Consider the following 26,360-nt stretch of genomic DNA (forward strand, 5'->3'; position numbering starts at 1 on the left):
TGCTTTTCCCATGCTGCAGGGAAAGCGCACGAGGAAATGTAAAGAATCAGTGAGTAAAGTTTCTGACACAGTCATGGCTATTCCGAGTGCTTCCTCCCAGTAGCATCTGAGGGTGAAATCTCAGGCTCAGACAGTGTAATTCCTTCTTCTGATGCTGAAGTCGTATCCTTCAGGTTTAAGCTAGAACACCTCCGTTTGTTACTTAAAGAGGTTTTGGCTACCTTGGACGACTCCGACACGACTGTCGTAGTCAATCCTAAGAAGTCTAATAAGCTGAACAAGTACTTTGATGTACCTTCCTCAGTGGAGGTTTTTCCTGCACCAGACCGGGTGACAGAGATTATTGCACGGAAATGGGAGAGACCTGGTATTCCTTTTTCTCCATCCCCAATTTCTAAGAAGATGTTTCCAATAGCTGACTCTATCAAGGAGTCTTGGCAAACGGTCCCCAAGGTGGAGGGGGCAATTTCCACTTTGGCTAAGAGAACCACTATTCCCATAGAGATTAGCTGTTCCTTTAAGGATCCTATGGATGATAAGTTGGAGGCATTATTTAAAAAGATGTATGTTCACCAGGGTTTACAATGGCAACCTGTGGTGTGTATTGCTATTGTCACCAGCGCGACAACATACTGGTTTGATGCATTGTCTGATTCTATTCAGACAGATACTCCCCTTGAAGAGATCCAGGATAGGATCAAGGCTCTTAAGTTGGCCAATTCCTTTATTACGGATGCCTCCCTACAAGTCATTAAGTTGGGAGCAAAGATTTCTGGCTTCACTGTACTGGCCGCAGAGCATTATGGTTGAAGTCCTGGTCTGCAGATGTGTCATCTAAGTTTAAGCTTTTGGTGATTCCCTAAAAGGGTAAGACCTTGTTTTGGCTGGGCTTGGCCGAAATTATTGCAGATATTACGGGAGGAAAGGGATATTTCCTCCCTCAAGATAAGAGGAATAAACAGAAAGGACGTCAGAGTAATTTTCGTTCCTTTCAAAACTTTAAAGGTAAGCATTCCCCCCCTCTTACAAGCAGGAACAGTCCAAGTCTTCCTGGAAGTCCAATCAGTCTTGGAACAAGGGGAAGCAATCTAAGAAGCCCGTTAATGACTCAAAGTCAGCATGAAGGGTCTAACCCCGATCCGGGAAAGGATCTTTTTTTGGGCAGACTTTCTCTCTTCGCTCAAGCCTGGGTTCGGGATGTTCCAGATCCCTGGGCGGTGGACATTGTGTCCCAGGGATACAAACTAGAGTTCAAGAACTTTCCTCTTTCCGACCTGGGAGTGTTAGGTTACTGTTCCAATGCAGGAACAGCATCTGGGATTCTACTCCAATCTGTTCGTGGTTCATAAAAAAGAGGGAACTTTCAAACCAATTTTAGACCTAGAGAGTCTAAACAAGCTCCTCAGAGTACCGTCCTTCAAGATGGAAACTATTCGTTCCATTCTTCCCTTAGTTCAAGAGGGTCACAATTCATGACAACAGTAGATTTAAAGGATGCGTACCTGCATATTCCCATCCACCATCCACAGGAATCATCACAAGTTTCTGAGGTTCGCATTTCTAGAATAACACTTTCAGTTTGTTGCCCTTCCATTCGGCCTTGCCACAGCTCCCAGAATTTTCTCAAAGGTCCTGGGATCACTGTTGGCAGTGCTCCTGTTGCAGGGCATTGCAGTGGCGCCTTATCTGGACGACATTCTCGTTCAGGTGCCAACTTTTCAACAAAAAAACTCCCACACTGAGATCTTGTTATCTTTTCTGCGCTCTCACAGATGGAAGGTGAATTTGGGAAAGAGTTCCTTGAACCCAGCTACAAGCATAGTGTTCTTGGGAACCTTAATAGATTCTCTATCAATGAAAATTTTTCGGACAGAAGTCAGAAAAACAAAGATCTTTGACTCTTGTCTTGCCCTTCAATCCTCTCTTCAGCCGTCAGTGGCCCAATGTATGGAGGTAATTGGTCTGATGGTGGCTGCCATGGACATCATTCCTTTGCTCGGTTCCATCTGAGACCTCTGCAGTTATGCATGCTCAGTCAATGTAACGGGGATTATACAGAGCTGTCTCCGCGATTAGAACTGGATCAGGCGGGGAGAGGGGAGTGGAGTGTTTTTTTTTTTGTTTTTTTTTGGAACCACATGGATAGTTAGTATTTGTGAAAGTAGATAGGGCAGGATAGGGGGACAGGGAAAGGAAAAATTATTAATTCTGAAATTTGTTATCTGTTTGATCTAGAATTGTTGCTATTTTGGGGAAATTTGTTTTATATGTTGATTATTGTTTTTGTTTTTTTTGTTGGTGTATTTGTTTCTTTCTTTTTGGATATTAATAAAGGTTGTAAAAAAAAAAAAAAGAACTGGATCAGGCGACAAGAGATTCTCTTCCATGGTGGTTGTCTCAGGAACATTTCTCCCAGGGAACCTGCTACCACAGACCTACCTGGGTGATCGTGACCATGGATGCCAGCCTGCTGGGATGGGGAGCAGTCTGGGGCTCGTTAAAGGCTCAGGGTCAATGGACTCGGGAGGAGTCAGTTCTCCCTATAAACATCCTAGAGTTGAGGCCGGGCAATCTTCAATGCTCTTCTGGCCTGGCCTCAGTTAGCTTCAGCCCGGTTTATCAGGTTTCAGTCGGACAACATAACGTCAGTGGCTTACATCAACCATGAGGGAGGAACTCATGAGTTCCTTGTCCATGACAGAGGTAGCCAAAATTATTCAGTGTGTGGAGACCCACAACTGCTGTGTATCTGCGATCCACATTCCAGGAGTGGACAATAGGGAAGCGGATTTTCTGAGCAGACAGACCTTTCACCCGGGGGAGTGGGAACTTCATCCGAAGGTATTTTCCAGCTTGATCCTCAATTAGGGACAGCCATCTCATGGCATCTCGACAGAATGCCAAGCTCCCAAGTTACAGGTCGAGGTTAAGGGATCCTCAGGCTGTACTGATAGATGCTCTGGCGGTCCCTTGGAATTTCAGTCTAGCATACCTATTTCCTCCGTTCGCTCTACTTCCACGGGTCATTGCTCGAATCAAACAGGAGAGGGCATCAGTGATCCTCATTGCACCGGCGTGGCCTCGTAGGATCTGGTATGCAGACCTAGGGGAGATGTCATCTCTTCCACCTTGGAGCCTTCCACTGATGAAGGACCTTCTACTTCAAGGGCCCTTCCTTCATCCAAATCTTGTTTCTCTAAAGCTGACTGCTTGGAGATTGAACACTTAATTTTATCTAAGCGTGGGTTTTCTGAGTCGGTCATTGAGACCATGATTCAGGCTTGTAAGCCTGTGACAAGAAAGATTTACTATAAGATATGACATAAATATCTGTATTGGTGTGAATCCAGAGGCTACTCTTGGAGTAGAGTTAGGATTCCTAGGATTTTTTTTTTCTCCAGGAGGGTCTGGAGAAGGGGTTATCTGCAAGTACCTTCAAGGGTCAAATTTCTGCCTTATGTATATTGTTGCACAAACGTCTGGCAGATGTGCAGATGTTCAATCCTTCTGTCAGGCCTTGGTTAGAATCCGGCCTGTGTTCAAGCATGTTACTCCTCCCTGGAGTCTTAACCTTGTTCTTAGAGTTCTTCAGCAGGCTCTGTTTGAGCCTATGCATTCCTTAGATATTAAGATGTTATTTTGCAAAGTTTTGTTTTTGGTTGCAATTTATTCTGCTCAAAGAGTTTCTGAACTCTTGGCATTGCAGTGTGAACCCCCTTACCTTATATATTTCATTCCGATAAGGTGGTTCTGCATACTGAGTTAGGTGTCCTTCCTAAAGTGGTTTCGGATAGGAATATTAACCGATAAATTGTTGTTCCTTCTTTGTGTCCTAACCCATCTTCTCATAAAGAGCGTTTGTTACACAACCTAGATGTGGTACTTGCGTTGAAATACTATTTGCAGGCGACTAAGGATTTTCGCCAGTCCTCTGCTTTGTTTGTCGTCTCTGGGAAACGCAAGGGTCAGAAAGCTACGGCTACGTCTCTTTCTCTGTGGCTGAGGAGTATAATTCATTCGACCTATGAAACTGCTGGACAGCAGCCTCCTGAGAGAATCACGGCTCATTCCACAAGGGCTGTTTCTTCTTCCTGGGCCTTCAAAAATGAAGCTTCTGTAATACAGATTTGCAAGGCTGTAACTTGGTCCTCTCTGCACACTTTTTCGAAATTTTATAAATGTGATACTTTTGCCTCGGCTGAGGCTTCTTTTGGGAGAAAGGTTCTTCAAGCAGTGGTGCCTTCCCTTTAGGTTCCCTGTCTTGTCCCTCCCTTATCATCTGTGTCCTCTAGCTTGGGTATTGATTCCCAATTGTAATTACTGATGATCCGTGGACTCACCGTGTCATTAGAAAGAAACCAAAATTTATACTTACCTGATAAATTTATGTATTTCTTGACACGGTGAGTTCGCAGCCCACCCTGTTTGTTCAGACAGTCTTTTTGTTTTGTAAACCTCAGGCACCTCTGCACCTTGTGTTATTCATTATAAATGAATGGGGGTTGTGGGAAGGGGAGTGATACTTAACAGCTTTGCTGTGGTGCTCTTTGCCTCCTCCTGCTGGACAGGAGTGATATTCTCAACAGTAATTGATGATGATCCGTGGACTCACCGTGTCATGAAAGAAATACATTTATTAGGTAAGCATAAATGTTGTTTTTCAACAAACTAGTCTGTTATCCATTTGTATACAAATATATGCATTGCCATAATAATTCACAATATTCTCGCAAATATTATAGAAAGGAATGGATCAAGAGCCATTGATCACATTGTATCTTGTGGTTTTGAAGTTGATTTTATTAGCTATTACATTTTTTGTGGTTTAATTAGCTAATCCCCTAGCTCTAAAGCTTAAGGTAGTTTTGTTAAATAAAAGTGCACACACACATAAGTACAATTATTTATTTCTTATTATTAATGTATAGTTATTTTAATCATTTAACAATGTATTTGTCAATCATGATATTGTTCTTTCTGGTAGAAACTACTGAACTGGGAAGCAAAAAGGAGCTAAAATCCATGCCATTTATTACCTACCTGTCGGGTCTGTTGACTGCTCAGATGCTCTCGGATGACCAACTTATTCTGGGAGTGGAAATTCACTGCGAAGAGAAGGGACGCTGCCCATCAAGCTGTCATTTGTGCCGACGGGCTGGAAAGGAGCAAGTCAGCCCCACACCTGTGCTCCTTGAGATTAACAGGGTCACCCCTCTTTACAGCCTCATGCAAGATAACTCTACAAGAGAGGTAAAGTTGTTATTATTATGTACACTTGTAAAACCTAGAAAATTATAATCAGCACTATTTAACTAATGCTAAATAATCAAAGGATACTTATTGTCCCAATAGGTTATAAACATAGGAACCACAGGTACATATATGAAAAATCTCATATAGCCACTAAAATGTATAATTGTATGTGTTCTGGATGAGTAAAAAACAGTTATAAAAATCCCAGTCAGTTAGTTGTAGCTCCTTGTTCATCAAAGTTGTCCTCAAACCCAATGGACTAAGGTGGAAAGGTATTCTGAAAAAAAGAATTGAGCACAAACTCTGTGTGTTTTATTAATAAAAAAAACAAAACAAAAGCGCTATACACACTGCACTTACTGGATAAAGATAGTTAATAGCATATCTCAGTAAAAAACGTCCCCGTACAGTTCTTTCACTTGTTCTCCAGATAAGCTGCAGTACAATCTATAGTTCCTGCTCATCTGTGTCTTGGATAGCCCTGTATCATCAACTTTATATCATTCTATAGAACACAGGGTAACCTGTGTGCTTTCTATGGATGGTACAGTGGCCTGTAGGGGTCTCAATACCTCTACACATTTAATCCGCTGATTGCGCGGACTTTGTCAAAAGGAATAATCTGGGGGAATATCCTGTCTGACTCACCTTTTAAAAATCATGCAGACTCTGCTTTATTGGCTGGGGTAAAATTGATACACCCCTCTGTTTGTTTAAGCCATCCTATAGTCTAAAGAGCTTGTACATAAAATAACATAGTATAACAAATATACATATACACTTTCTACAATGTTGCAAACCCATGTTATATCAAAGTATCCCTTAAATACATAGTAACATAGTAACATAGTAGATAAGGTTGAAAAAAGACTGAAGTCCATCGAGTTCAACCTATACAAATCTAAAATACTTACAAAAAGCTCCAGTTAAGCTTAAATAACCCCATTAAAATGTGACCCATTTAATACTAGCAATCATATCCATGAATTTTGTTTATATACAGAAATTTATCCAGACTATTTTTAAATGTATCTATGGTATTGGCATTCACTACCTCCTTTGGTAATGAGTTCCACAATTTTATTGCTCTTACAGTGAAAAAACGTTTCCGTTGCAGAAGATTAAATCTCCTTTCCTCCAACCTTAAATTATGACCTCTTGTCAGAAACAATTTTCTTGGAATAAACAGAGCTTCTGCCATCTCTGTATATGGGCCTTGAATATATTTATATAAAGTAATCATGTCACCTCTCAAGCGCCTTTTTTCTAAAGAAAACAGACCCAGTTTGGCTAGCCTCTCCTCATAGGTTAATTTCTCCAATCCCCTTATTAGCTTTGTGGCCCTTCTCTGAACTTTTTCTAGTTCTGCAATATCTTTTTTAGCCATTGGTCCCCAGAACTGCACTCCAAACTCAAGGTGAGGTCTTACCAGGGCTTTATATAATGACAGAATTATGCTTTCCTCCCTTGAATCAATGCCTATTTTAATACATGCTAGTATCTTATTAGCCTTTGAAGCCGCTGCCCTGCATTGTGCACCCATCTTTAGCTTGTTATCTATTACTACACCCAAATCCATTTCCTCCTGTGTTTGGCTAAGTCTTGTCCCATTTAAAAAATACGTAGCCTGCTTATTTTTACTTCCAAAATGTAGAACCTTGCATTTTTCCGTATTAAATCTCATTTTCCATTCACTTGCCCATAGTTCTAATTTTAGCAAATCCCTTTGTAAAAAGAGTTCGTCCTGCTCTGACCTTATGACCTTACTTAACTTAGTATCATCTGCAAAAATAGAGATGTCGCTATTTAATCCTTGCTCCAAGTCATTTATAAAAATATTAAAAAGAACAGGGCCCAGTACTGATCCCTGGGGGACGCCACTGATTACCTTTGTCCAATCTGAGTATGATCCATTTACTACTACTCGTTGCTCCCTATCTTTTATCCAGTTATTAATCCATGAGCTAACATTTTCAGCTATTCCCAGTCCCTTAATTTTGTGCATTAATCTCTCATGTGGCACTGTATCAAATGCCTTTGCAAAATCTAAGTATATCACATCAACTGATTCCCCTTTATCTATATTTTTACTTACTTCCTCGTAGAATCTAATTAGATTAGTTTGACATGATCTATTTCTCCTAAAGCCATGCTGATTAGAACTCATAATCTTGTTTACAAGAATATGCTCATCAATATAATCCTTTATAATCCCTTCAAATATCTTCCCCACTATTGATGTCAGACTAACTGGTCTATAGCTTCCTGGATCATCCCTGCTTCCCTTTTTGAAGAGTGGCACCACATCAGCTTTACGCCAATCCTGGGGTACCATGCCTGAGGATAATGAGTCTTGAAAAATTAAGAGTAAAGGTTTGTCTATAACAGTGCTAAGTTCCCTTAACACCCTTGGGTGTATTCCATCTGGGCCTGGAGTTTTATTTACCTTAATATTTTCCAGTTTTTTCCTGATATCCCCTAAACAAAACCCAGTTAGTGGTATGGACTGGCATGTTCTATTCTGTTCCAAAGTATGATTCAATGGTTCCTCTCTTGTGTATACTGAAGAAAAAAACTGGTTTAGTACCTCAGCCTTCTTCCTGTCATTATTTATCATGCTACCCTCCACGCATTTTAATGTACCTATATTATCCTTCTTAGATTATTTGCTATTTATGTACTTAAAGAACCTTTTAGGGTTAGACTTAGAATCCTTGGCAATTAATTTTTCATTTTCAATTTTGGCTAATTTGATTGCTTTTTTGCATGCTTTGTTACATTCCTTATAAATATTGTATGCTGAGTCTGTACTATTTTCTTTTAATAAATTAAATGCCCTACGTTTTTTCCTAATTTCTCTTAACACATTTTTATTTAGCCATAACGGCTTTTTTTTTTTTTTTTTATAACCATATGGTATGTGTTGATATGTATATTTATTTAACACATTTTTAAATATTATCCATTTATTCTCTGTATTTTTATTAGAAAATACATTGTCCCAATTTATATTATTTAATGATTTCCTTAAATCGTTGAATTTTGCTTTCTTGAAATTAAAAGTCTTAGTTAAGCCTTTAAAACACTGCATTTGAAAATAGATTTCAAATGTGACCATGTTATGATCACTGTTACCCAAATGTTCTTTAACTTCTATGTTTGATATTATATCGGTATTGTTTGATAGCACTAAATCCAATATAGCTTTACTCCTAGTTGGCTCCTCTATTAATTGTGACAAGAAGTTATCCCTGAGAACATTTAAAAATCTATCCCCCTTAGCTGAATTACTAGTTTCATTGGCCCAGTTTATATCAGGGTAGTTAAAATCTCCCATAATTACAGCACTGTTATTAGCAGCCTTACCTATTTGGATAAGTAGTTGAGTTTCCTCCTGGTCACTAATGTTGGGAGGCTTGTAGCATGTTCCTAGTAATATTTTTTTAGGATTTTTCCCCCCACTCTTTATTTCAACCCACAGGGTCTCTACATTGTCACTTGTATCATAAATATCTTCCCTTATTGTAGGGTTAAGGTTAGTTTTAATATACATGCAGATTCCTCCACCCCTTTTATTATTCCTGTCCCTCCTAAATAATGTATACCCCTCTAAGTTAACTGCCCAGTCATGTGAATCATCCCACCAAGTTTCAGTTATACTGATAACATCATAGTCCTCTTCTGAAACTAAGAGCGTCAGCTCCCCCATTTTACCTGTCATGCTTCTTGCATTTGTTGTCATACATTTAATTTTCATGTGCTTTCTGCTGCTACTTGGTGTGCTTTCCTCTATATTTTCTAATGTGACATTTCTTAAGTCATCCCTTCCTTGAGATATTAAGGGGTTGTCATATTCACAGACTGATCTCTCTGTTCTATTTTGTTCTAACTGACCCTCCCCCCCTTTGCCTAGTTTAAAAGGTTCTCTAAACGTGCTACCATCCTTTCCCCCAACACACCTGCACCCATGTCATTCAGGTGCAAATACATAAAACTTTAAAATTAAAAGTCATTGTCACACTACATACGGTACTTGGTGTCTTTCATTGTAGAACACATGGGCAGAAATTTATTATCTGAGGATATTTTCTGTGCATGTGTATAAGGGTCATATTGTGTCACAAACATACAGGTGAAACTCGAAAAATTAGAATATTGTGCAAAAGTTAATTTATTTCACTAATGCAACTTAAAAGGTGAAACTAATATATGAGATAGACTCATTACATGCAAAGCAAGATAGTTCAAGTCGTGATTTGTCATAATTGTGATGATTATGGCTTACAGCTCATGAAAACCCCAAATCCACAATCTCAGAAAATTAGAATATTGTGAAAAGGTGCAATATTCTAGGCTTAAAGTGTCCCACTCTAATCAGCTAATTAAGCCATAACACCTGCAAAGGGTTCCTGAGCCTTTAAATAGTCTCTCAGTCTGTTTCAGTAGGAATCACAATCATGGGAAAGACTGCTGACCTGACAGCTGTGCAGAAAACCATCATTGATACCCTCCATAAGGAGGGAAAGCCTAAAAAGGTAATTGCAAAAGAAGTTGGATGTTTCCAAAGTGCTGTATCAAAGCACATTAAAAGCACAAAAGTGTGGAAGAAAAAGGTGCACAAGCAGCAGGGATGACTGCAGCCTTGAGAGGATTGTCAGGAAAAGGCCATTCAAAAGTGTTGGGGACTTTCACAAGGAGTGGATTGAGACTGAGGTCAGTGCATCAAGAGCCACCACACACAGATGGATCCTGGACATGGGCTTCAAATGTCGTATTCCTCTTGTCAAGCCACTCCTGAACAACAAATAATGTCAGAAGCGTCTTACCTGGGCTAAAGAAAAACAGACCTGGTCTGTTGCTCAGTGGTCCAAAGTCCTCTTTTCTGATGAGAGCAAATTTTGCATCTCATTTGGAAACCAAGGACCAAGAGTATGGAGGAAGAATGGAGAGTCACACACTGCAAGATGCTTGAAGTCCAGTGTGAGGTTTCCACAGTCTGTGTTGATTTGAGGAGCCATGTCATCTGCTGGTGTTGGTCCACTGTGCTTCATTAAGTCCAGGGTCAACGCAGCCGTCTACCAGGAGATTTTGGAGCACTTCATGCTTCCTTCCGCAGACGAGCTCTATGGGGATGCTGACTTCATTTTCCAGCAGTACTTAGCACCTGCCCACACTGACAAAAGCACCAAAACCTGGTTCAATGACCGTGGGATTACTGTGCTTGATTGGCCAGCAAACTTGCCTGACCTGAACCCCATAGAGAATCTATGGGGCATTTCCAAGAGAAAGATGAGAGACATGAGACCGAACAATGCAGAAGAGCTGAAGGCCGCTATTGAAGCATCCTGGTCTTCCTTAACATCTCAGCAGTGCCATAGGCTGATAGCTTCCATGTCACGCCGCATTGAGGCAGTAATTGCTGTAAAAGGGACCCAAACCAAGTTTTGAGTACATACAGTATGCATGCTTATACTTTTCAGAGGTCCGATATTGTTCTATGTACAATCCTTGTTTTATTCATTGCATGTAATATTCTAATTTTCTGAGATTGTGGATTTGAGGTTTTCATGAGCTGTAAGCCATAATCATCACAATTATGACAAATCACGGCTTGAACTATCTTGCTTTGCATGTAATGAGTCTATCTCATATATTAGTTTCACCTTTTAAGTTGCATTAGTGAAATAAATGAACTTTTGCACGATATTCTAATTTTTCGAGTTTCACCTGTATATCCAATTAAGATTTTTGGTTATGGAACACGCATGCACACTAGGAGGTTTCTCTACTAATAGCATCAGTAACCGTTAGCAACCAACAATATAATAATTGGTGATTTGTTGATCTTTTGACATTATGTCATGTAGGTTACTTTACACATATCTTTCTGTGGTTTACCATTGTTGAGTCTGTTCAAACCGTGTCCTTTGTTATGATGGGTTTCCTCCTGGGCAGTCAGAATGTCCAACAATATGTAGGTTGGCAATATTTAATATCTATTCATCAAAGTCAAATAGAAAGAACAAGTGCCATGAGAAGAACTTTTCAAAGAAGGACAGAGACTGCACTCTATATAAAAACTGCACTTTATTACAAAACAGATCGAGTTGATTGGAAGCAAGTGGGAGATCAAACCTCCACCTACAAAACAAGCATACATACAAGAATAACACATATAAAAGACCAACAGAAGACTGTGTGGATGCGCTAGGGTCTCAAAGTACAGAAAACCAGTACAAAAGACATGTAATATATGAGCTCAATGCAGAGTAATACAGTGGGCCGGCTAGTAATTATAGCTATCATATTGTAGTCCAAAGAGAATGTATAGGTAAAGGAGGGGCCCCAAAATATTAATAATAGTAGAGAGTCTGTATTCATCAACAACATGCACTGGTATACAATTACTGCTCTCCCATAAATAACAATCAAAGTATGATGTATACGTGATAGTCAGAATCACTTACAAACTTCTTGAGGTTCCACCAGTACTCCTATAACATCTGATGGTTAGTTGAGACAGTCAACAGTTCCGTTATACATCCAACATAGAAAGCATGATGGAGTGCAAGACTTAAAGGATTACTTTCTGTTATAATTTTTAAGCTAAACAATTAACATATTAAAGTTAATAAACATTAATTAAAACCTACTGATCTATATTTTCTCCAAATTTAAGTTTCATAACGTTCTAAAAGTTATATCTTTTATTCGCCGATGATGTCACATTATCCTGCCCACTATTTTCAGCACTGCATGTTCAAAATACTTAAACCAATAACTTTGTGTTTAAAGCGCCATTTTGAAACCTAGGTATTGTAAACAGATTGGTACAGAGCAAAGGATACCCACGGAGTGGGTTTGGAAAACAATTAAATTTGCAGACAAGATTTCTGATATACGGTAGAGATATGTTAATGAAATGCTATTGATAAAAAGCGTATTTGGGGTAGTTAGTTAGTATCAGGCATAGAAAATATTTACTTACAGTGGCCCTTTAAACTAGCCGTACCTGACTTTAAAACGCTTAATCCGCAAACTAGAATAGGACTCTCAGTACCTTTTTGTTTGTGCGGTCACTTTGCGTAGGTAGGTCGGCGTCTTCACTTGCGAAACTGAAACCCCGCTTCACGGCTGCAGCGTAGAATCACACACAGCTTGTGTCGGACGTAGTGACTACGTCGTCATCGATTTCCAGAGCATGACACGTTTCACCCCTCCCACATAGGGCTGGAACAGGGGCCTCATCAGATGTAAGATTCATGGGTGTTGTCACTATTTGTAGTTTTAATTCAACTGATTTCTCTGCCCTCTTCTGCTATGTCAGAGCTTATATAGCTGCTAATTGTGCTTATATTCAATCACATTGCAGAGGACCGTTTGTTGAGCTAGCTGAGGGAAACAGTGATACATTTATTCTAACCATTGGCAACAAACAGTTGAACAATTATAGAGTCATAACATTAAAACTAACAGTAATAATGTTTGTTCACAGAGTATATTCATAGTAATCTTATATACACACACCACTCTCTTCCTAGTTTGTGCTAAACGGTACAGATAAGATGTGAGTATTTCCCACTGTACTATTGTGGCAATTAAATCCATCGTTCAGATTACACTGGGAAATACATTTAATGAAAGAAAGCAGGCATTCTCAATTTTCTCATTCAGACCAACCGGACTTAAAATGTTTAGTCTATAAATCCACCTCGATTCATGTTGCAAAATTACTCTTTCTAGGTTGCCACCTCTTCTGCTAGGTCTCAACTGTTCTATACCCATGATTCGTAACTTGCTAGAATCAGTTATGGCGGGATTTAAAATGCCTTGCTACTAGGCTATCTTTGTCCTCATTTTTTATGTAATCTCTGTGTTCTCGTATTTAGTTTTTTAGTTCTCTTGTCGTTTTACCGACAAAATTTGGGACACGGGCAATTTTACAAATAGATTACATTTTTTGAGGTACATGATATCCTGTCTTTGACATAATGTGGCCTACTTCTAGTTGGTGTGAAAAATGTAGTTGATCTTTTGACATAAGTGCAGTACACGCAGTTCCTTGCTGTCTTTTAAACTCACTATGCACCAGTTTATCTTTAATGCTAGGAACGTTTTTATCAGTGAATAATGGATATTCTGATATACACCCTGTTAGAGACAAATCATTAGACAAGATATGCCAATGGGTATTAAGAATCCCTCACAATTTATTCCAATGCAAGTTATACCTTCTAATTAATCTTGTATGATTATTGTCTTTTGACTCATCTCTTTTGCTGTACAGGAGTTAATTCTTAGGGGTATAGCGGGCTCTAACCCAAGCTTTTTTTACTTGCCTTTTGGAATATCCCCTTGACAGCCATTTATTTTGCTTGTTCTTCAAATGACTGAGTTGAAGAGCAACACCTCTTTAATCTCACAAATTGTCCCACAGGGACTATATTTTTCTGAGATTCTGGGTGGTGACACGTTGCATGTAAAAAACTATTTGTTGCAGTTTTTTTCCGGTGAACTGTAGTGTGAATTTCATTCCCTGTCTTTAAAATATTAAGGTCAAGGAAAGTTGCCTCTTTGTCACTCACATTGTATGTAAGAAACATATTTAAATTATTTTTATTTAAGATGTTAACAAAGTCTGATACTGATTTCTCATCGCCCTTCCATAGAATTAATACATCATCCACAAAGCTCAGCCATAGGGCAACATGTTTATCCACCCATTCAGAAAGTTAATTGAACACAGTCTTGGTTTCCCAGAAACCTAGGTGTAGACATGCATATGTCGGAGCACATGTTGCACACATGGCTGTGCCGCAGACTTGTCTGTATAGCTTACCGTCAAAACAAAAGATGTTATTTGTTAATACAAATTCCAAAAGTCTTAGTACCAGTGCCGTGTGCCGTGGTGTCGCTATACTCCTGCCCTCTTAACTCTAAAAAGTATTTTGCTGCCTTTAGGCCTGCTTGATGGGGAATCGAGGAGTAGAGCGACTCAAAATCCAAAGTCACCAAGAGCATATCAGGATCAACTGCAATTCTGTCAAGTTTTTTAAGGACATCTCCCATATCCTGGACATAGGAGGACAAAGACTCCAAGAAGGGTCGCAGAAAACAGTCAACATATCTACTAATCCCCTCAGTGGGTCCCCCTATGCCCAAGATAATCGGGCGCCCAGGAGGATGCTTAAAACTCTTGTGGTCCTTAGGGATACAATAAAATGTTGGAAGAATGGGAAAATAGTTATTTAATGCTTCATGTTCTTTGTTGGTAATAAGACCATCATCTCTAGCTTTATCCAGCTCATAATCCAGCTGGGTGACTATCTCATATTGTTCCTTAATCAAGAGTTGCATCTTGACTTCTTGGACATATGGGATATAGGATGGCTTAAAAAACAAATCTCTTCTCCTAACAAGTTCTTCCAAAACTATTCTTTCTTGTTTACTTAGATTGTCATTGACTATCCATGTCATCCCAATCTTACTTACATCTTCCTCCACACACTTAACAAAAGTTTGTATGCTCGATGACAAAGACATTTGCGGCATAAATTTGGATTTTGGTTTAAATCCTGATCTTTTAGGATGTTTGTTTTGTATGTCCACTATGTCCTGTTCGTCAAGTAAGGACACCAAGTCACTAACAGCTGAAGCGTCTGAAGCTAATATGGATAGTGTAATAAGCCAAATGTAAATTATCACTTTTGCATATAGGTTTCTAGAATACATTTGTTTGTAATAGTAATGCAGACTGGAGTTTAAGGTATGTACCTTTAAGACTAAAGATATGCTCTAGGAGAAATGCAAACAGTGTAAAAAATATAATGAATGTTCCTTTTCCTCTAATATGTGCCTCTGTGCTTTTAGGCATTAATATGAGGAAAAGGTAAATTTAATATAGGTGTTAGATCTCCCATCAACAAACTGGTAATTGTGATGTTGAGACCTTTTACCTAAAATATAGTTATTGTTAACATGTGGACTTGTGAAAAAATAAAGGATATGTATTGAAAACAGGTTCCCTATGAGCAAAGGAAAAATAGGAGATATGCAGGACTCTCAAAAAGAATAAAAGTTATTGCCAAATAAAGTCAATTAAACTCACAGTAGCAAGCCTGAGGATTATCTGCCAGAATGAACCAGTCAGAAGTTGAATTGCAGGACACACTCTATGAGACACAAACTGCCAGAGGAAGTAATGGGGTTTACTCACAGAAGCTAGCGTGTAGCAGAGGAGACCGGAGCTGCAGCTGATCCTCAGTGTGAAGAGGAACCGGAAGTGATGGAGCGGCCGCCCGTGACGTCAGCGAAGTCGGCTGGCTTGTGGAGTAAGGGCAAAAAGCTGTAGAGATGCAGTATTGGAGAATACTGAACAGGAGTCCGGTTTGGGTCAGAAGCTGGGTCAAGGATGAATGGAATCCAGGCAGGAACAAAAGGAGGTAGGTGCTTTGAAGGGAACAAATAGCACAGGCTGGTATTATGACTCATTCATAACACAGAATACCAAGCAATGAATGAGTGAGAAAGAGCCCTTAATAAAGGAGGTGTGAATGTGAGAATGAGGCTGCAGGTAAATTAACTTAAAGAGACAGTACATTACATAGGACCCCCTCAAAATGAACCACTCCGAGGTTCAAGGATGTGGACGGTCGGGGTTGCGCCTATGAAAAAGAGACACAAGTCGTGGTGCTGAAAGGTTTGCCGAGGGTTCCCAAGAGTCGTCCTCAGGTGAATAACCCTTCCAACGAACGAGATACTGCAAATTACCAGAAACTCTTCTAGAGTCAATAATACTATGAACCTCAAACTCAAGATCAGGTTGGATGGGAGGTTGAAGCGTAGATTGGAGAGTATCAGTCCGAAGTGCTTTATACGGTTTCAATAAAGCAACATGAAAAGTAGGATGAATTTTGTACTGAGAAGGCAAATCCAGAGTAACAGCATTATCGTTTATAATTTTCCGAATAGGAAAAGGTCCTATAAAGAATTTATTAAGTTTCCTACTTGGAGTAGTTAAACGCAAATTCTTCGTCGAAAGCCAGACTAAATCACCGACCACATAATTGGGTGCTGGTCGTCGCCTGAGGTTGTAATATTTTTTCTGTCTACTTTGAGCTGTTTTAATATTTTGAGCCAGAATAGAAAATGTTTCTGCAATAGTGTTGGTGGTATCGTTTACAACAGGACAAGAACTCGCTGTCGATGGATTAAAATGAAAAACTGGATGAAAACCATAATTAGCATAGAAAGGTGTAGAATTAATTGATGAATGATGAGTGTTATTGTGTGCAAACTCAGCCAGTGGTAGTAAGGATGACCAGTTATCCTGTTGTTGGGTGACAAAACAACGTAAGTACTCCTCTAACCACTGGTTAGTACGCTCTGTCTGTCCATTAGTTTGTGGATGGTAAGCAGTACTTAGACGTCTTTCTATCTGTAAAGCTGAACAAAGTTCTTTCCAAAGTCGCGAGGTAAATTGGGTACCTCTGTCAGATGTGATTGAGCGAGGTAACCCATGCAATTTTATGACATTATCAATCAATAATTGAGCTGTCTCAAGTGAAGTTGGTAACTTGTGGAACGGTATGAAATGTGTCAATTTAGTAAAGAGATCAACCACAACCATGATGGTTGTGTTGTTATTAGAGATAGGCAGATCAACGATGAAATCTGTTGCAATGTCTGACCAAGGTTTGGCCGGTATTGGGAGTGATAATAAGTAGCCAACAGGCTTACGTTTATCAATTTTACTTGTTGAACATACTTTACAAGTCTGTACAAATTCCATGATATCTTGGTGCATCTTTGGCCACCAATAAGATCGTTTGGTTATTTCAATAGTCCTTTGAATACCCGGGTGACCCGTTAAGACCGTGTCATGCATAGTTCTTAGAACAGGTGTTCTAAGCGTTGGTGGTACATATATTCTACTATTGAAATGATATAATCCATCAGCCTGCTTTATCAATTTTTCCTTAGAAAAACTGTTATCTTTCATTTGTTCATTAAGAAAATCTTTGCCATCAATGGATGAAACAGCTAAAAGATTTTGGAAGCAATTTTTGGGGATGATAGTTCCATAGGGTAAAACCAATTTAGGTTTTTCCGGTAAACGTGAAAGAATATCTGCCTTAGTATTTTTATTTGCGGGTCTATACATGATAGTATAGGAGAATCGGGAGAAGAATAAGCTCCATCTCACCTGTCTAGAAGTAAGAGTGCGATGAGTCTTCAAATATTGCAGATTTCTATGGTCAGTGAATATTTGTATGGGGAGAGAAGTACCTTCTAGCAGGTGCCTCCAATGCTCAAGGGAAGCTTTCATTGCAAGCAGTTCTTTTTCTCCTATATGGTAATTTAATTCTGAAGCAGACAAAACTTGTGAATAGTATGCTATAGGATGCAAAGGGCCTTGAGGTGTTTGTCTCTGTGAAAGTATAGCGCCAATAGCATAATTTGATGCGTCAACCTCTAGGGTGAATTGTAACTTTGGATCAGGAAATTTTAATATGGGAGCTGTTGTAAAACAAGACTTCAGATGTTGAAAAATGTCTTGAGTAGACTGAGTCCAATTAAATGGAACATTAGATTTTGTTAGCTGTGTCAATGGTTTGGTTAAACGTGCAAAATCTTTAATAAATTTTCGGTAAAAATTTGAGAATCCCAAAAATTTTTGTACATCTTTTTTGTTCCTAGGTGTAGGCCAGTCAGTTATCACCTGGATTTTGTCAGTTTGCATAGAGATACCTTTAGGTGTTATATGGTATCCTAAGAAAGTTATATCTGTAGTGTGAAATGTGCACTTTTCAAGCTTAGCATATAAACTATGTGCTTGTAATCTAGATAGAACTGTTCTGACATGTTTTACATGTTCTTGTAAGGAAGATGAGTAGATGAGGATGTCATCTAAATAAATCACCATCGAGGTGTCAAGTAGGTCTCTAAAAATGTCATTGATAAATCTTTGAAAAGTGGCCGGGGCATTACATAACCCAAAAGGCATGACTGTATATTCATACAGACCATACCTTGTTCTAAATGCGGTAAGCCACTCATCCCCAGGTCTCACACGAATTAAATTATATGCTCCCCTTAAGTCGAGCTTTGTGTAGATTTGAGCTCCTTTCAATCTTTCTATCAGCTCAGGAATTAGGGGCAAAGGATAACGATCTTTAACAGTCCTTTTATTAAGCTCCCTATAGTCAACAATAGGGCGTAGGGAGAGGTCTTTGTTTTTTACAAAAAAGATTCCTGCGCCCGCAGGCGAGGTTGAGGGTCTAATGAAACCCTTACGTAGGTTGTCATTAATGTAAGATTTTAAATCCTGTAACTCTGGTTCTGAGAGGGGAAATATATGTCCATAAGGTATATCAGAACCAGGAACTAATTCTATTGGACAGTCATATAGTCTGTGGGGCGGGAGTGTCTCTGCCTCCTTTTTGCTAAACACTTGTCTTAAGTCTTGATAAACACTTGGGAGTGCTGAGTCAAGCACAGCCAACAAGGATGTGTGAGGAAAACAGGTACTTTTACAGTAATATGAAGTAAAATCAATTTTGTTTGATAACCATTGTATCTGTGGTTGATGCAATCTTAACCACTGTAACCCAAGTACTATAGGGTACATTGGTGATTGAAGAACATCAAATGAAATATATTCATGATGAGATGAGAGTGTACTGACGAGAATGGGCACAGTATGGTGTGTAATAGGTCCTGTTTCCAACTCTTTACCATCAATTAAACGCACGGTAACAGGTTTTGCTTTTGCAATTAAAGGGATTTTATTTGTATTAACAAATGACAAATCAATATAAGAGGAAAAAGCACCAGAATCGATGACTGCCTCAGAGTGATGCTGCTGACGATCCCACTGCAAGGAAATAGGTATTACACAATTTGTAAACTGATTTTTACTTAAAGATAAGTTATAGTCATTGGTAAATGTCTTACCCTTTTTAGTTTTCAACAAAAGTGGACAGAGAGGAACTTCATGCTCTTTAGAGGCACAATATAAACATAGGTGATTGATTCTGCGTCTATGTTTTTCCTCCGGGGTTAACGGTCCTTTGATGGCACCTATGTCCATTGGTTCATCTGTACTCTTAGTACTATGCATCATTGGTCTATGTATAGTGGATCTAGAGTCAGAGTCAGTTGAAGATTTCTCTAATTTCCTCTCCCTAATTCTGTGGTCTATTTTTATAGAGAGCTGCATCAAATCATTTAAATTTTCGGGAATGTCAATTCTTGCAAGTTCATCTTTAATTAATTCAGACAACCCAATCCTAAACTGATTCCTAAGGGAGATTTGGTTCCAGCCTGAATCCATCTGCCAGATCTTAAATTCGGAAATATAATCTTCCACAGCTCTTTTATTTTGTTTAAGTGATCTTAATTTATTATCAGCAGTAAGCTGTTTATGTGGGTCCTCATATAGTGAGGATAAAGCTTTGAAGAAATCATCTATAGAATTTAACATAGGATCATTCTGTTCATATAATGTATCTGCCCATACCCTAGGTTCTCCCCTAAGGTAGGAAATGACAGTTAAAACTTTTACTCTGTCAGTACTAAAAGTTTTGGGCTTTAATGAAATAAAGAGATTGCAAGAATTTAAAAACTGTCTGAAAAGCTTTCTGTCACCATAAAACTTCTCTGGTGGGCTGACAGGTGGTTCTATGAGAGTATCACTATGTGAGGGTTTAGGATTAATTCCCTCTTTAATAATATTTCTCAATGTTACATTTTCCACCTGCAGATCCCTAAGACCCTGATTAAGTTGATCCACTTTTTGCCCTAGGGCTACTACATAGTTGGATAACTCCACAGGATCCATTCCTTTGTTTGTTAGGCTTGGTATTTCTCTAATAAGCCAAATGTAAATTATCACTTTTGCATATAGGTTTCTAGAATACATTTGTTTGTAATAGTAATGCAGACTGGAGTTTAAGGTATGTACCTTTAAGACTAAAGATATGCTCTAGGAGAAATGCAAACAGTGTAAAAAATATAATGAATGTTCCTTTTCCTCTAATATGTGCCTCTGTGCTTTTAGGCATTAATATGAGGAAAAGGTAAATTTAATATAGGTGTTAGATCTCCCATCAACAAACTGGTAATTGTGATGTTGAGACCTTTTACCTAAAATATAGTTATTGTTAACATGTGGACTTGTGAAGAAATAAAGGATATGTATTGAAAACAGGTTCCCTATGAGCAAAGGAAAAATAGGAGATATGCAGGACTCTCAAAAAGAATAAAAGTTATTGCCAAATAAAGTCAATTAAACTCACAGTAGCAAGCCTGAGGATTATCTGCCAGAATGAACCAGTCAGAAGTTGAATTGCAGGACACACTCTATGAGACACAAACTGCCAGAGGAAGTAATGGGGTTTACTCACAGAAGCTAGCGTGTAGCAGAGGAGACCGGAGCTGCAGCTGATCCTCAGTGTGAAGAGGAACCGGAAGTGATGGAGCGGCCGCCCGTGACGTCAGCGAAGTCGGCTGGCTTGTGGAGTAAGGGCAAAAAGCTGTAGAGATGCAGTATTGGAGAATACTGAACAGGAGTCCGGTTTGGGTCAGAAGCTGGGTCAAGGATGAATGGAATCCAGGCAGGAACAAAAGGAGGTAGGTGCTTTGAAGGGAACAAATAGCACAGGCTGGTATTATGACTCATTCATAACACAGAATACCAAGCAATGAATGAGTGAGAAAGAGCCCTTAATAAAGGAGGTGTGAATGTGAGAATGAGGCTGCAGGTAAATTAACTTAAAGAGACAGTACATTACAGATAGTTTGGCATCAGCTTTGTTTTTTCCACATTTTTTTTTTTAAAGTATTAGTTTAAGTCCTTAATAAACTCAAACTTATTAAGGGGATTGTTAGGGCAGAAAGATAAACCTTTCTTTAGTAAGTTCAAGTGAGCTAGGTTCAAATTCACCAAGGACAAATTAATTACTGTTAGTTCATTATCATCTTGTGATCCACTATCTGTTATATTTGCCAAGGATATTAGCTCTTTTGATTCCTCGTGACCATACGATTCGCTTGGTTGTATCTGTTCCTCCCCCCTCGTCCCCTCTGTCTCTGCTGTATAGTGGACCACCTTCCCCTCTACCGCCCCCCCCCCCCTTGTCCTCCTCCTAAAGGGAGCCTAGTCTAGAGGGTTTCTCTGATGTTTTGGGTTTGGTTATCAGATTCTATGTCAGAATTGTCAGTTCCTGAGTCATATGATGATCGTGTCATGTTGTTGTTTTTGTACATTTAGACTTTCCCACATTTTAAATCATCCTGATCTCTCATCATTTTACGTCTTTTCCTGAATTTGATGTCAACTTGTAATTTATCTAAACTTTTTGAATATCTTTGTTTAATTTCTCAAATGCTGGGTCTAATGCATGCAAATTGACTCTCTCATACATTGCAGTTGTTTCAGATTTACATTGTTCTAGTCTTTTCTCATCCTCATCAATCATCAATTGCATTAATTCTAATGTGCATCTTGTGAGGATTGCATTCCATTTTAGGCTAAATTCATTATTAACCTCTTCCCCTCTCAAACTGATCCCTGGATCCAACCCTATTCTGAGCCCTCTAGGGATAAGGTCGTCTTTGACATAATTCTGTAGGCTGAACATTTAACTTTTAGTTCTTTAATCGCTTTCTTTTTATATTCTTTGAAAGCTGAAAATACATCACTACTTTTTTCATCAATGTTTGTTTCATCAATGTTAATCACTGGTTTAAAGGCTTCACTTATATCGGTTTCCCACCTGTCATCTGAAAGTTTGAAAGCCATATTATCACTGATTTCAAACAGCTGGTGGGGGGGGCGAGAGATAACCAACCTTCGTTCCAATACAAATTCAACTATATATAGTATGTACTTGTAAATAGTCAGTGCACTCTTAAATGTAGTAGTGCACATACAATCACAAAATTAAATTAACACAATGAATCTGTGTATCACTTAAAGCACGACTCAAACACGGTTGTCAAGATGCAACAATTAAATTTATTAAAGGAAAGAAATCGTAAAGAAAGTATATGTGCAAATGTTACAATAAATTTGATGCAATTCATCAACTGAATAATAAGCCTGCTAGTGCATTCATTACCCCTCACACAAACAAAGGCTCTTTTTCCATAGAGTTAGTTGCAGTGCGTCCACTGAGAAAAATCACGGTTACCAGTTAGTAATAAATGATTCCACTGAAGCTATATGACAAGCTGTAAAGTTAGTTGTGCTTAAACTGTATTAATATGCAATGCACTGCAGTGAAAGCAAATATCCTCTTGTGCTGTGTGATTGACACGGATATGAAATGCAGTTCAAGTGGTATAGAGCTATTCAGGTGGTGTTAAATAACATTCCCGGGGCTAATATAATATACAGAGTCCCTGATAATAAGTCCTCACTACTCACTCTAAGTTGGAGAGAGCTGAACAGTTGCCAGAGGGGCCGAGAGAGTCACTCAGCAGGGATAACTAGTCGTATACTCCTCACAGGTATGCGCTGTCTCACATAGCACTATGCCACAAAATACAGCTAGTTTTCCAAGAGGGGTGGAAATTGGGACAACATTTTGTTGAAATCAGAATGCAAATGGATATACAACTTGCATTCAATGCAACCAAATGGTCTTAATGAAGAATTAAATTTTGCTCCATTCCTCAGCAATTAAAGTTGTGAATAATAATGTTTTCATATTGCTAACATTAATTAGATAATATTGAAAATGTATATGCTAGATAGAGGATAATATCCATAGTTTTTGGATACTTAGAAATGGGATGTATATACCTTTAAGAAATTTATGATCTTGTTATTAGACAGATTTTGGTCTAGACTTAACTAATTCTCTTTATAACTAGATAATATTAATAATGCATATGCTATATAGAGGGTAATATCCTTAGTTTTTGGATACTTAGATATGGGGTGTATGTACGTTTAAGAAATTCATTATCTCTTTTTCACCCAGATTTTGGTCTAGATTTAATTATTCTAGTTACAACTAGATAATATTGACAATACATATGCTATATAGAAGGTATTTCCTTAGCTTTTGGATAATTAGAAATGGGGTGTATATACCTTTAAGAAATGTATTATCTCTCTATCACCTAGAGTTTGGTTTAGATTTAACTACTCTATTCACAAATGCATCACTCAGAGCTCTAACTTTATTACTTATGACAACTATTTATCATTTTAGATGTCAATGTTGTTAGTATGTATACCTTTAAGACTTATATTTTGGTTTCTTGTGGGCATTTATACTAAACAATGTTTGAGAGTGAAATTTATTTTATTCAAGTATAGGTAATTTTCTAACTTACAGCTATATAGCTGAATTTGCAGTTTTTTTGCCCATAGAATCCTTATTAATGTATACATACTTGGTAATTGTAAATTTAATAAGATTATGTTTCTTTTCTTATATAGTGGAATTGTATACCATAACACGGTTGTCAAATAGTAAAATATGGTAAAATGGTTTTCTTTTCACTTTAGACCAGTAAGCAACAGCTTAATGTGGCAAGAATATGTGCTAATTATATTTTGTTCCATTTCACCTGTGAGTCAGTGTTTAAATAGCAGCTGCAATCCTATACTGGATATCTATTCAGCTTGAGAAAGCCCTTATTAATGTAGGGTGAAACACGTGTAGCAACAATTTAACCTTCCATGCTGGTTGAAATTACAGCATATGTTTATGGATGAAGAACTACCTCTGACCGGATCTCTCTACATTGAAGGAGGATGTCCTAAGATGATATGGTGAGCGGTGGCTGTTATATTTAACATAGGGGTGAAGAACCGTATCGTTTTCAGGACTCAGGTAAACTAGCTGTATTTTGTGGCATAGTACTATGTGAGACAGCGCATACCTGTGAGGAGTATACGACTAGTTATCCCTGCTGAGTGACTCTCTCGGCCCCTCTGGCAACTGTTCAGCTCGCTCCAACTTAGAGTGAGTAGTAAGGACTTATTATCAGGGACTCTGTATATTATATTAGCCCCGGGAATGTTATTTAACACCACCTGAATAGCTCTATACCACTTGAACTGCATTTCATATCCGTGTCAATCACACAGCACAAGAGGATATTTGCTTTCACTGCAGTGCATTGCATATTAATACAGCTTAAGCACAACTAACTTTACAGCTTGTCATATAGCTTCAGTGTAATCATTTATTACTAACTGGTAACCGTGATTTTTCTCAGTGGACGCACTGCAACTAACTCTATGGAAAAAGAGCCTTTGTTTGTGTGAGGGGTAATGAATGCACTAGCAGGCTTATTATTCAGTTGATGAATTACATCAAATTTATTGTAACATTTGCACATATACTTTCTTTATGATTTTTTTCCTTTAATAAATTAAATTGTTGCATCTTGACAACCGTGTTTGAGTCGAGCTTTAAGTGATACATTGATTCATTGTGTGAATTTAATTTTGTGATTTTATGTGCAGTGCTGGAAAAGGCTTACTTCTATTTCTCAATCTAATTATAGTTATTTTTTTAAGCCGCCTTGCACCTGGGGTCTCATCTAAATATTAAGAGAGGTGGGCCCTAGTTCACCAGTCTAAATATTAACCCCTACTAGCTGGTTTATATATATATATATATATATTAAAAAAAGATGGCAGTGACAATTGTAGGGGAGGGAATAGAGCTGTTTGAGGGGGGTCAGGGAGGGATCAGGGGGATGTGTCAGGTGGGAGGCTGATCTCTACACTAAAGCAAAAATTAACCCTACAAGCTTCACTGCTGGGCATAATACAAATGTGGTGCGCAGAGGCATTTAGTGGCCTTCTAATTACCGAAAAGCAATGCCAAAGCATATATGTCTTCTATTTCTGAACAAAGTGGATCCCAGAGAAGCATTTACAACCATTTATGCCATAATTGCACAAGTTGTTTGTAAATTTCAGTGAGAAACCTAAAATTGGGAAAAAGTTAACGTTTTTTTTTTTTTTTTTTATTTGATCACATTTGGCGGTGAAGTGGTGGCATGAATTATACTAAAATGGGCCTAGATCAATACTTTGGGTTGTCTACTAAAATAAAAATATATAGTTTTTGATAGGTAAATATAAAAGGCTCTATTTCTGTTTAAATGAAGTGATGGCAAAAAATGCTAAAAATGCTCTGGTCTTTTGGGGAAGTTTTTGTCTGAAAGCACTGTAGTCAGAGGTTTGCCTGACTTGTGAGTAATATTCCGGTCGCTGTTTATGAGAATCAGTATTGGAATCTGTGGCATACTACACCAGGAGGTTTTGCCTTTTTTTCTCCTTTGCTATTTCCTATACAGGATAATGCAGTTGGGCCAGCCTGCTGAGAGGCTGTTAATATCTCCAGCCTGCACTTTATGCACTGATCTAAGTGCATTAGACTTGTGAGTAGCTCTGTTTATCCCTCCTGTCTTACATCAAATCTAATGTGATAATGCACCATAGAGATACTCTTGATTTCTTTTACAAAGATATGACGAGTCCACGGATTTCATCCTTACTTGTGGGATATTAACCTCCTGCTAACAGGAAGTGGCAAAGAGCACCACAGCAGAGCTGTGTATATAGCCCCTCCCTTCCCCTCCACCCAGTCCGTCTCTTTGCCTGTGTTATACTAGGAAGAGGTAAAGTGAGGTGCTAGTTTTATTTTCTTCAATCAAGAAATTCTTTATTTTAAATGGTACCTGTGAGTACTATTTCCCTCAGGGGGTTATGGAAGAAGATTTCTGCCCTGAGGTTGATGATCTTAGCAGTTGTAACTAAGATCCACGCTGGTTACCACAAGGCTTCTGAAGGTAACACATGAGACATCTTCAGTGTGGAGACTGGTTTCATGCTACAAGCAGCATTAAGGTATGTGCAGCCTTTTATTTCTGAGGAGACTTGATATATCAGAACTGGCTGGCATTTATTTCCCTATATGGGAATGGGGTAAGCAGTAGACCTGTTTCACAGAAGGGTATTACTGGAGTCCCTTGTTATTATTTTTTATTTCTGACATAAGGGCATGATATGACACTCTGGGAGGGGCATAAGGACTTTTAATCATTAAGCTGTTAAACGATTAAGTTATTTT

The 26,360-nt window shown here is 38.5% G+C and overlaps 1 protein-coding gene across 1 annotated transcript in view; it reads left to right on the plus strand.

Moving 5' to 3' along the window:
- The window catches only part of ASTN2 (astrotactin 2), a 1,265,353-nt gene that overhangs the window by 739,194 nt on the left and 499,799 nt on the right, over positions 1-26,360 (plus strand). The window contains exon 14 of the mRNA XM_053695400.1: positions 4,985-5,250. Within this exon, the coding sequence (XP_053551375.1) occupies positions 4,985-5,250 (266 nt within the window). The remainder of the gene's footprint in view (positions 1-4,984; positions 5,251-26,360) is intronic.

Source organism: Bombina bombina, chromosome 12 (assembly GCF_027579735.1).
Source record: "Bombina bombina isolate aBomBom1 chromosome 12, aBomBom1.pri, whole genome shotgun sequence".
Classification (NCBI taxonomy): domain Eukaryota; kingdom Metazoa; phylum Chordata; class Amphibia; order Anura; family Bombinatoridae; genus Bombina; species Bombina bombina.